Source organism: Corapipo altera, unplaced genomic scaffold, assembly GCF_003945725.1.
Source record: "Corapipo altera isolate COAL_440 unplaced genomic scaffold, ASM394572v1 61411, whole genome shotgun sequence".
In the NCBI taxonomy this organism is placed as follows: domain Eukaryota; kingdom Metazoa; phylum Chordata; class Aves; order Passeriformes; family Pipridae; genus Corapipo; species Corapipo altera.
In genome coordinates, this window is record NW_020884875.1 from 19,630,761 (window position 1) to 19,643,574 (window position 12,814).

The 12,814-nt window shown below is 40.4% G+C and overlaps 1 protein-coding gene across 3 annotated transcripts in view; it reads right to left on the reverse strand.

The window, feature by feature from the left end:
• The window catches only part of FREM1 (FRAS1 related extracellular matrix 1), a 67,352-nt gene that overhangs the window by 4,225 nt on the left and 50,313 nt on the right, over positions 1-12,814 (reverse strand). For all 3 annotated transcript variants that reach the window (XR_003526328.1, XM_027635288.1, XM_027635287.1), the window contains 7 exons: positions 11,392-11,464; positions 10,366-10,515; positions 8,926-9,164; positions 8,132-8,179; positions 7,694-7,852; positions 7,300-7,425; positions 6,492-6,607 (listed from right to left, as the gene is read on the reverse strand). Coding sequence is in view for 2 of the 3 variants with exons in the window: in XM_027635288.1 (XP_027491089.1) it covers positions 6,492-6,607; positions 7,300-7,425; positions 7,694-7,852; positions 8,132-8,179; positions 8,926-9,164; positions 10,366-10,515; positions 11,392-11,464 (911 nt within the window). In the remaining variant the exon portion in view is untranslated. The remainder of the gene's footprint in view (positions 1-6,491; positions 6,608-7,299; positions 7,426-7,693; positions 7,853-8,131; positions 8,180-8,925; positions 9,165-10,365; positions 10,516-11,391; positions 11,465-12,814) is intronic.

The following is a 12,814-nucleotide window of genomic DNA, read 5'->3' on the forward strand; positions in this document are numbered from 1 at the left end:
ACAGTGATTCCAACCCTTTCAGCCTCTCATAACATCCCAGGTGATGCTTGATAGGGCCAAAGAAAACAACACTGCTCATCAGAACATGTTTTAAGAGAGCAAAAACCCCTTTTGTAGAAGCAGAATAAGCCAACGGCTTTATGAGGTTTTGCTAATTTCAGTACTTTTGCCAGAAGGCAGAGACAAAAGATTTACTTCATTGCTCCAAATGAAGTAAAGACTGTCTTAAGAGCTGGAACAACAACCAGGTCTCAAGAATTACAGGACAGACGTGAGTCCACTATGGAGACCATGAACAGATCTTGGGGTGCAAGCCCACCATCAAGCCTGCTGCCGAGTTAGAGACGCGTGCCTGGAGCTCCATTCCTGTAACTGCCCTCTACCTCTTCTGAGAGTAGTGATCCCATAGATTCCATATGATGCCACACAGGACAGGGAAGCAGCAAAAATTTACATCAGGAGGAGTTCAGAGTAGTAGTCCACAAATATTCTGCACAGTCCCTACTGCCCAAATGGACCATTCCTTGATTTGGGCCCAGAGGGGAATAGTACAAAACAAATTCATTGTAATGCTGATGGAGGATGCTCCTGCTGCAAAGGCCTCCTCCATTATCCCTGCAAGTCAACCAAAACAGCAGGGGGTGGAGTCGCTCTCTGCTCTACTTTGCATGGTGGATCTGCCAAGGCCTGCAGGACAGCTGGGTGTTAGCCGTCACCTGTGGAATCACGGCTGCCCTAGACAAGTAATATAGGTCCAGTCAGGGACCCTCTAAGTTCAGGGACCACCAGAAAACAAAGTATAAAGGATATCTCAAACAAACCAAGTTTGCAGATGATACAAAACTGGGAGGGGCTGTTGACTCCGTCGAAGGCAGGGAGGCCCTGCAGAGAGACCTCGACAAATCAGAGGGCTGGGCAATCACCAACCAAACGAAGTACAACAAGGGGAAGTGCCAGATTCTGCACCTGGAATGTTCATACAGACTGGGGAATGAGATGCTGGAAAGCAGTGCCACAGAAAGGGACCTGGGGATCCTGGTCAAAGGCAAGTTGAATCTGAGTCAGCAGTGCCCTGGCAGCCAGGAGGGCCAACCGCGTACTGGGGGGCATCAGGCAAAGCATCATCAGTCAGTCGAGGGAGGAGATTGTCCTGCTCTGTTCTGCACTGGAGAGGCCTCACCTTGAATGTTGTGTCCAGTCTGGGGCACTGCAATATAAGATATTAAGCTCTTAGAGAGAGTCCAAAGGAGGACAATGAAGACAGTGAAAGGCCTTGAGGGGAAGCCATATGAGCAGCAGCTGAGGTCAGTTGGTCTTTTCAGCCTGGAGAAGAGGAGATCGAAGGGGAGACCTCATTGCAGTTACAGCTTCCTTGTGAGGGGAAGAGGAGGGGCAGGCACTGATCTCTTCTCTGTGGTGACCAGAACCCAAGGGAATGGCCTGAAGTTGTGTCCGGGGAGGTTTAGGTTGGGTATTAGGAAAAGGTTCTTCCCCTAGAGGGTGGTTGGGCACTGGAACAGACTCCCCAGGGCAGTGGTCATAGCACTAAGTCTAAGAGAGTTCAAAAAGCGTTTGGACAACACTGAGGCACATGGTATGAGTCTTGGGGATGGTCTGTGCAGGGCTAAGGATTGGACTCAATGATGCTTGTGGATCCCTTTCAATTCAGCATACTCTGTAATTCTGTGTACACTTTGCTCACACAGAGGTGTGGCGGGATGGCTCAGAAACACTGCTCATGTCTTTCCAAAGGGGTTAGCAACTGCCTGGTAGGTTCAAGATTGTGCACCCACTTATTGTACAGGTTCCCAAAACTGCACCTAGTGAAGCTCTCAGCAGGACTTCAGCTGTGTCTCTCATCACAGTGAAATTTTGTGCATGGCATTTGTGCCTCTGTGTCCCAAGGGTGACATGCTTCCACTCTTCTGGGCCCATCTACCAGGCACTGAATCTCCAGTGAGCTGACATAAGCTCTTGGAAAGTATTGTACCCCATCTTCTTCTGCAGACAAAAAGTCCAGGAAAGCAGGCTCAGTTAATTCAGGGTGTTCTCCCAGGCTAACTGCTTCAGCAGGAGGATACCATTTCCCCTTACAGTGACTGTGGTTGCACTGACCAAATTTGGGGCTAAGGAGAGGTTTGGGCAGCAGTTTCTGTGGTATCACCACTAGCTGACCAAGAGCAAAAATAAAGCATTTTATCTAGCTTCTGTTTAAGGACACTCAAAATCCAGGAACTAAGAAAGTTACTTCAGGTAAGCATACTTACTCCTGTTATTTCAATTGTCTTAGAAAATGTGAAAACAAAAAGTACCATTCTGTGTCAGTAACTGCTGTATCATTTATGACATACAGGGGTGGTCTGAGAAATACATTTCAGACTTTTACTTCAATCCACATGCCAGAGAGAGACTTCAGCACTGTGAAAGGAAAGCACTGAAATAGTTATAACGTTATCTAATCTTTTCTCTATAGGAGTGCTTTCTAAATACAGCCTGAGAAACATGCATTATTGAAGACAGAACAACTGTTCTAATTGTTACACGTAGTTAGGGGGTTATATGTATTGTAGGGAAATGAGATCAGTCCTGAAGGAACATACCACTTCCGATAATATTAATTACTGAACCTCTAGGCAGAGCGTCAGACACCGGAAATGACAAGATAACATTATTTATGGAGTTGTGTAAATCTAACACTTCCTAATGTAAATTACTCAAGATAAGGAGCCATGCTATATTTCTGTGTTAAAAAGCCCACTTGAATTTGTTCCTATGGGCTTTAAAATTTTTGCCATCAAATCAAGAGCATCCTTTATCTTAGAGCAGTTGCCTAAATTAAGGAAATATTTGGGTAGCTATTGACCTTGAAGTAGAAGTGAAAAACACTTAGCACAAAGACTTTACTGATTTTCCATTAAATTATCCAATAAGTTTTAAAGAGTCTTGTACCATTTTGTTAAATTTAACCTCAGAAGAAGCACATTTGACTAGGTATGAAGATCTCCATAGGAAAAGAGAATATTTAATTTTAACTGTTGTAGTAAATCCACATCCTATACTGATGTGGGGGGTGACTGAGAGGCTGCGCTCATCCCAGTCTTTTGTTTGGTCGCCTATCCTGATGCCTTGAAATAGGTGTCTGGTGTTGCTTACAACACTTTGTAGTATTCAGAACATTCAGATGAGAGTGGCAGACACGATGCAGAGCTTGCAGGAGCCCTGCACTTCCAGAATGGCAGTTGAAAGTCAGACAAGATACAATAGACTCCAGGTACCTGAATTCCCATGCTGGAGTCACTCGTAATACAGTAAGTTAAACCTGTCACTTACAGAACCAGCACAGTTTTAGGAGAGGAGGGCAGCAGGCTCCATCCTGCTTTGCAGTAGGCAACACTGAGCCATCCTGAAGGATCTAACCTATTATGTTAGATGTGGTTCTGCCTATGATTCCCAAGGATTGAAGCCATATGCAGCTAATACACTAACACCAAACAAAATAACTGCCCCAGACTTACATAGCTAGCAGTAAAGGATCTGAAATCTGACCATATTTGAGCTCTATTTAAATGTTCAAGAAGATAAAGGTATAATATGACTAACAAAGCAAAAGACACGACTGTGGGTTCTGTCTATTCAGTCCTGTTCCATCCCCTCAGTGGCAGCAGTGAAACCATCTCACATGAGTGAACCCTGCTGTACTGACCCTTAGGGAGGATGTGTTCCTATGGGATAAACAAGAACTGTGACATAAATCACCAAAATTGCTTCTAAATCAGGCTGCTGTGGGATCACTCAGCCGTAATATCCCCCAGATGCTTCTCTTCATAGTGCCAAGAGCCTCTTCAGGCATACAAACAAAGCTAGAGCAACTTGCATCATGGCATGTATTTATGTGTTCTGCTTCTAACCTGCACATGGAAACTGAAGAAAAGGTTGGTATATTACCTGCAACAAATGGATGTGATGTGTGTCAATGAAAGCCCAAATAGATCTGCATAAGCCCCTGCATATATAGTTATGTCCAGACAACAACTCTTACACAATAAATTGATAGCATTGCTTTCATGGAATATAATCACAGAATATCAGGTTGGAAGGAAACTCAAGGATCATCTGGTCCAACCCCTCTGGCAAAAGCACAGTCCAGCCAAGATGGGCCAGCACCCTGTCCAGATGAACCTTAAAAGTATCTGATGTCAGGCAGTCCACCACTTCTCTGGGGAAACTATTCTAATGGATGGTCTCATTGTGAAAAAAAGTCTTCTCTTGTGTCTAATTGGAATCTCACTGGGAGTAACTTGTTCCCACTGCCGCTTATCTTTTCTACGTGACTCCTTGTAGAAAGGGAGTCTCCCTCTTCCTTGTAGACTCTCTTTAAATGCTGGAACATGGTGATAAGGGCTCCCCTAAACCTTCTTTCCTCACATGGCAGGCTTTCCACTCTTTTGATCATCTTTGTGGCCCTTCTCTGGACCCTCTGCAGCCTGCCCACTTCTTTTTTGTACAGCTTGTTACCCAGTCCATCATCTCAGGATAGCAGTGTTTCCTCAAGGAGGCTAGGAGGTTGGTTACTTGGAGACTGTTAGTGAATCAGCTTTAACAGTGCTTGTGCTTTTCCCCTGTTCTGTGTAATAGAAAAAGTCTAGCAAGACAAATGAATAGAAGTTTAAAGTAGTGTCATTTTTGTAGTAATAAAAAATTATTCTTTTTCAGTGAAGTTGGCCGATTTACTGAAAGTCAATTCTAATATTTTCATTTAATGCTTGCTTGATCTATTAAAAATTGAGATTGACCTCCATGTTGGTTTTACTTCCTTGTTTGAAACATCAGCTATTTAAATGTCAATAGAGTAAGTATTAATAACAGAAATACCACAATCAGTGGCAATGGTGATTGCCAGGAGGAGATGGGGAAAAGCACAGAACAATATTTACTAAGTTATCTTCTTGTCTCATTTTAAGTGTGTTCTTGAGATTGTGCTTTTGTAAATCAGTTCCAGATGGAGGACAGGAGGACTCCATTTACCAAGGTAAAGCTTTCTAAGTCTATGCTAGTATGACATTAATTGAATCATCGCTCCCCTAGGATTCATTTCCTTGTGTACTCAGTGATATGCCTTGACATTTTGTGCAGGTGTTTAACACAGTCATTTGCTTACTGTTGCTTACATTTATTTACTGCTCTTCAGTTTAATATCTACATTGTACACTATAGCCTTAATCAAGAAGTTACCACCTACAAAAAATATGGGTCCCCAGAAGCACACTCTTTTTGGAGATGGGAAACACCTCTCAGTAGAGTGACATATATTCCCAAGGTATCAATTGAACATTGAAGCCTTCAGAAAAAAAAATATAAAATATCACTATTTACAGCTTTTTTTGCATAAATACCATAATAAATGCAGACAATAGAAAACAATTTCAGGAGCTGAAATTTTAAGTAAACCAAGTAGTCATGTGAAATTTGGGGTGAGCTCACAAGAGCAGGTAACATTTACATTTTAGCAAAGAATATCTTCCAATAGCTGGGAGGTATTAGAACCAACACTTTTATTTTGTATGTTACCAAGACAACATGATCTGGCATAACTGAGTGGAATGAATCAAGGTTTGTTATGTGTGCTTGGCCGTGATTCATGTTTCCTGCATGTCCTTCCACTGCTTACGGAATATATTCTGTTTCTTTCATTTCCGAGTCTTCCCTGTTCTAATTTTCCTTTTGAGGAGTAATGGAGAGGTCTTTTCAAGCCCTTGCTATTATTCAGATTGGTCTTTGACCTGATGCTCATAATTCAGTACAAGGTAGAGAGAATGCATGATCCTAGGGCAAGCTTCATTTTACCATGGCTAGCATTTCTTCCAGTGCTAGCTTAATGCTCTTAAAACCAAAATCACAAAACAGATGCCCAAAGAGCAAGACTGTCAGGGGTTTTATTTGACTCTTACTTTGAGACAACTATTACTGTTGTTGTTGTTGCTGCTGTTGTGGTTATGCCTTTATTTATCCTTACAAGTCAGAAACATACTGTTAAATTGAAAGTTAAAGTTTTCAAGTAGTTACAGAATCTGCAGAGCTGCATCTTCAGAAAAATAGAATGAGGCACACAGGAGCTGGCAACCTCTTACTGTTGCTATGTCAAGTGAAGGTAGAGCCAAGGAAGTAGTGGGTCAGAGAGGATGAAAGTCTGAGTCATTGCTGTATTTCTCTTCTCTCAGACTAACTCTCCCATTAGGAAATATCCTTAATGCAAGTGGACAACATTGGAAATTTGTGCTGTGAATACAGTAGCATCACCACCTGAAACTTTATGAGACTAACAGTATTTCTATCCTCCACTGGATCTGAATCCCAAAAATTGTTCTGTTTTTTGGGGAACTGTGCAGAACAGCCAAATTGGAGCATATCTGATTAAATTTGGCCTCAAGAGCACCATTCAGCTCAGGGCAACAGCAATGCACAGCAAACACATTTGCATGGTGGTCACTTACTGTTCTCTGCAAGCCCGAGCAGCAGTGTTCCAGGTGACCTTGTGATTCACTACCAGCAAGTAGCAGCTGCCCTCATGATAACTCCATCCAGAAGGACATTTCTTCATGCTTACCTCCTAAAATAAGAGAAGAAAAGGTAAAACAGACTTATGCTCACAGTGATCTGTGAGCAGATGTCTGTGCACAGATAGTCTATACACTAATGCCCAGAATTAAACTGAGCATGAACTTCAATGTGTATGAATAAAGCTACAGCATTGCTTAAAAGATTTGAATAAATAAGTGCTTGCCAGAGGAGGCTACAATTTATAATTAGTAGTTTTAATGGTGACAACATGCTTCAGTTCAAAAATCCTCTAAAGAGATTGTATTAATTTGGACACCACTGACTGTGTCCTGCAATCTGCATAGGGAATGCAGTGCAACAAAATTCAGCATAACATCTTACGTGATGGAGGGAATGTATGTTTACAGAATACCTAAGTAAGCTAATTTCACTAACTTCTACTCATTCTCTCACTGAGTTCATTCCCGGACTGTCTTATGCCCACATACTCACAAACACCAAGGCACCAGTGCTCACATGGTTTGTCCAGGAGCACCTGTGGATGACAGAGAGGAAAGGCAACCCCAGCAGTCAAGTCCTCATCATATTTCTGGGAAACTTTTATTTCTGCTTAAAGCAAACCTACTCTGGACTATACTTTTATTCCCTGTACAAGTTACAAGAAAGTAATTTCTTTGAGAGTATCACTCATTGCAGACTTCATACTTTGGCTTAGGTGCATACTCATGGCTACATTTTTACCTTGCTTTGGGAATTCCAGAATTTCCATGTTATCCCATCACACTGAAATAACTTTTGAGTGCTTTCTTCATAATGCAAGAGACCCTTTAAATCTGGTGTACAGGCCTTCGGAAAAGAGTAAAAGTCCTGGAAAGAGAAAATGTCATTGTAACATTAGAAGGAAAATAATTACACAAAACAAACAAGCAACGTGAAATAGATTAATTAAGCCTTATATTAAAATTTTATGCGATGAAAACTTTTCAAAGGCTGAGTTGTTATCTGTGTATTGGTTAAGCTCAGCTTTGGAGTGGGAAGGGTTAGGCTACAGATCTCAGAGGTGCTAAATCAATTTGGAAAACAGTATGACTGAAAACAGATGGTGAAAATGCCTATGAAACAAAATGTTTCATACCTTATGTCTTGAACTTGGTTCAGATGCAAGTTCTGCCTTATCAGCCTGTGGGATTTCTATCTTCCTAGAGGAGATGACATTTACCTGTGGTTTTGCCTTCTTGTTGGTTTTAGCTGATGAGGTGTCATCCTCTATTTTGAGTGATACCATCCCATGATACTTCATTTTACAGTATCACACATGTAAGAAGAAAAAGAGAGGGAAAAGAGAGGGTTAGTACATACAAGCAACTCTTAAATAAACTAACTAAGTAATAATAAAAATTAATTATGATACAAATTGTTGTAAATCAAGGGAAAATTACACCAAAGGAAAAGAAAGATACATAGGAAAATAACATACTGGTCATAACAAATTATTAAAAGTGATAAAGCCTGGAAAGAACAGAATCAGAAAGAAATCACAGAAATGGCTGACCAATACTCATAATGCTCTTACTTTGAAAACCACATCTGTTCCATTTTTAAATACAGATGAAGGCTGAACCTGAAAAAAGAAGAACAGCAGAATGAGATGAGCATATTCATGCATTATAGAAACAAATAGACTTTATGCAAAATTTACTACAAGATCTAGGTTATAAATCATGAAGAGCATGTGCAGGTTTTAGTTCTTTCTCTTTCAGAATAGAAATGGATAACCTCTGAAAACAGCCATTAAAAAGCACAAACTACAAGCGTCTTTATGAACAGATTCCATTAACTTTTAAGTTACAGTAGCAGAAAGTTATTAAACCACCTAGCTAAACCAATATAACTTAAGCAGGAAAATCAGTGGGCAAGATTTAAATAACTGTTTCCTGTTTAAGCTAACAGTATTTTCAGCTTTAGAGCTTCAGTACCAGATGCACAAGTTCTATACATTTACCTGGCTCCACTGACTTCTTTCTTCTAACTGCCCCATAATTTATACAAAATGAGTGGCTTCATAATTGCTGAAGTTGTTTGATGCCTGTTTCCTGCCCCAAATTATGTTTTTCTTCTTCTCTTGCACACATGGATTTTTTTTTTTTTTGGGGGGGGGTTGTTTGGTTGTTTGGTTGGTTTTGTTTGGTTTTTTTTATTTGCAGTATTTTTAAATAGCTTTCTGGTCTGATTCAGAGCAAACTCTGGTAGTTTATAGTTATTGTATGGTCAGGTAGGATCACTACAAAAATATGACAGTTTAATGAAGATATCACATCACAATAAATTCACAAATCAGTCAATCACTGAACTACAGAAATGTCTTACTATTCTGCCATTTCCAGTCACTCTCAGCCTGGTCCTTGACAGATTCACCAAGCTGTGCTCCCGCCGCAGGTCCCCTCCATGCTCTCTCATCCCTTTGGAAGGAGGCAGTGGGATCCCTTCCAGGGAAAAACTGCCAGGCCTGGAAGGTGATGAGGAGCCTTTGGAAACTGGAAAGAGTGTTCCTCTCCCCCAGAAGCCATGCTTGCTCTGGCTAGAAGAATGGGAATAGCTGCACTGACCTGAAAGCATAAAAATGGCAGATGGTCAGTTCTAACCGCATGAGCAGATAACTGGTCACATTGATATGGGCACATAAACAGCTTGTCATTAAAAGTTGGATGATTCTTTCACTTGAAGTAGTTGATTTGCTGTTTGTTTAGTCATCCTCATTTCTGGGGTTAGCTATGACTATGATTGCAATGCTACCTGTATGTGTATGTTTTCACATGTGATGCATCTGTCTACCCACAGGTCAGAATTTTTACCAAGCATCTGCTGAAAATACCTATTTTTCTGCATATGTTGGGGTTTGCAGTGCTGTTTTTTTGGTAACAGAGAGACAGGTATCTTTAACTACCATTGGTGATACTTCCATCATGCCCAGACAATTTCCTCCTCAGAAATATAGGACACTATTGTTTCCACAAATTCAGTGTGTCAATTTACATTATGATTTACATTAGGAATGTTAAGGAGAAAACAAATGTGAAATTTTGAAAGGATTTTTTATAACATGAAGCCTAATTCATTGCAACATAGGTATTTAAAATAGTTTCACTAAACACCAGAAGAAAAAACATTCTTCGGCTTTCAGAGGATTCAGATGCTTTGCTAGTTATTTCTATTTTTCTACAGCTTTTCTATTTTTCTGTTTCTACAGTTGCTTCTTTTTTGGTATGTTTTAGGCACACAACATCTGACCACTGAAAACCAGAATAATAATGCAGTCTTAAAACCCTATACTCTGTAATGATCACTGCTGTGTGCTGTGAAGTTGTGGACTGTGTTCGTTAAGCATGGAACATATATTGCTAAGAGTTGGTTCATTTGTTAGATTTCTTTTTTGAAAGGAAAATAAATCTTTTGTAGAGATGTATAACTGCTAAACAATAACTGGGAAAAAACACATTCTAATGGACATAAAAACATTTTTCCCACTTTAATACATGAGAACTGAACTCATGTTGTTATGAAAAGTGTTTTCTTTCCTGGCACCTTTCTTATTTTGTGCTCATTGCTTTCTCCATGCTGTGTTTCCTCAGAGGATGCATATGATTGTGTGAAAGAATAAAGGGTTTGCAACTGCTGAGCCTGTTTTCTCTAAGAAATTAAGCGGTTTGAACTAAAGGTGAGTGTTAGGAACAACTTGTGGTTGAAAATAGGTAGCCACTCAGACAAGATTGTCCCACCATCTTAATGATGAGGATCAAAAGAGAATACCTCCTTTTGAGTCCAAAATTTTCACTACAGCTCTTGTCCGTGTGCCAAGAACAGCATTCACAGGGGAGTTCAGAACTACTTCAAAGACTTCATCATCTTCCTCTAATCTGTCACAGGTAATTGCTATATTCCACGTCTTGGTTGACATTCCTAATAGAAATAAACATTTTAATTACTCTTTAAGTGCTATTTCAATCAATCAGGATGTCAAAGAAATATATTAATTAACATGTCTGCAGCTAGAATGGAGTAGCTTGTGTATGCTGTTGTGCTCCTACCAACTGACTGGACTCCTGCTGTTCTTCCAAATAACATTAAGTTTGAATTTGTTCCTGGGCAATGATGGTTCTGTTCAAGTGCACAAAATGTAACAAAAAGCTGCTGTAGATGTGCAAAATGGCACTGGAGTACATAGGTTTAGGACTTCCATTGCAATTTTCAACAGAAAATCGTAGGGTTTTTATCTAAAAAGCCTAATTTTAGAGATGGAACAGTTATTCAAAAGACCTGCAAATGGATCAAAGACTGTCTTAGATTGAAGTACAACCTTTTAGGCAGATTTTATACTTGTTCACAAGATTTTTGCCTGGTTCCTTGCCTTTCCTGAGTAACTTCTAGCTTCCATTATGTGAATGAGAAAAGATCTTGTAACCCTTGAATAACTTCAGTTGTACTCAGTTTTGTTCAAATTTGTGTCCTGGGCTTTACTAATTATGACTGAAGTTTTTAAAGCATCTTACAGCTCAATTCAGGATGAGTCCTCCCCAGCCTAGCTGTAGGGAGATTAGGAGTCGTCATTTCAGCACTTTTTATATTTTAACTGATGTAAAGGGACCCTATACCATCTCACCCTAAGTATTAAGGATACTAATTCACAAAGGAAACCCTTCCAGAAAATGAGTCCAAGTGTCTTTAATACTATTTAGCTCCTCTAGTTAAAGATACGTAACAGATTTCACTCTCCAAAGCAAGAGTTTACATTTTCTGTGAATTAATTTTAGAATTATTCTGTGCACTGGTTCATACCTGGATCAAACTGAACAAGCTTAGAGGGAGTCACTGTAAAGTCCTTTCCCAGCATAGCAGATATTTCATTGACCTGAGAAGAAATCAAGCAGTAAATGCCAAGCTGTGACCTGTTTCACCAAACCACAGCATTCTGCTGTGTGCTGAAGCTACTGTGCACCCCTTCAAGGAGTCTCAAATAGACAGGCCAACCCATACATGTGCTTAGGCTGGAAAAAAAAGATAAAGACCTAAAGAATATATCTTGTGATGTACAACTGGCATTCTGTCTTTGCTCATGGCTTAAAATACACATCATCAAAAAAATTTGCTGATCTTATAATTTTGCCTCATTCCCTCTCACATTGCTACTTGACAGCACGAGGTGACACTGCTGTTCTCTGTGCCTGGGGACCCTGCCATTACCTGGCCCCTGGACAGGCACATCCTATCATCTCAGAAAAGCAGCAACAACCTGGCCGCATTTTCTTATTTAGCCCTTTGTGATGTCTTGGAAGAAATGTTTGCACGCACAGCTGTCTGTCAGCCCCAAAGACTCTTCGGGATAGACAAGAACACCAATATATGTAAATATAGGGACTCCAGCAACTCCCTGAATTTTCATAGGGGATCACCAGAGGACAACAGTTTCCACACTTGAGTTCTTCATACTGGGATCAATTTCACTGGTCTGTTTAGTCTAGTGACAATCAGAGTAGAATCACTGGAGTCCATGAAGGAAAGGACAGGATAGCCCCCAGTGGAGTCAACAGCAAAATACCCACTAACTTCAGTAGAAGAAAAAATCAGAATTGTGTTTCCAATCAGGGCTACAATCCTGAGAAACTGTGAGGGGAAGAAGTAGTATTTCTCTAGCAAGGGGAGATGGTAAAATCCTGGAAATTCCATTTTTATGAGGAAAGATAAAATTTGTGAAGGCAAGTTGCACAAAACCTGTTTTACAAAATTATAATGTGCAGATTTCAGTCTAATTTTTTTGACAGTAGAGAGAGGCTGTCACTGAAGATATAGGGGGGTTTTACGCTTTTTCCTAGGTTAAGGGTAGTAGGGGGAGAAATGGGAAACGCTACCATGGCTGTGTAGTTGAAACCTCTATAGCTCCTGGGCTTCTCCAGCCTGAGTAGGGAAAACAAATGCCCCAAGGCCCCACATTGCTCAAAACCTGGATTTTTAGTGGCAAATCCTAGAAACCAAGCTTCTGAGCACAGTGCCAGAGGAAACTACCAGCTTTATTTTTCCATCAAAACTGAAATACTGCTCCAAAGCATTCAAGGTTTGGTTAATCAGCACTTCTACTTAAAACTCAGGAAGTCTTGTCAGAAATATTTCAGCCATCTATGGTAGCAAGGACAATGTCCCAGTAAGTCTGGATTGAATCACATGGCCTACCTTTTAAGTCTGAGGAAGAAATTAGCAGGCTTAC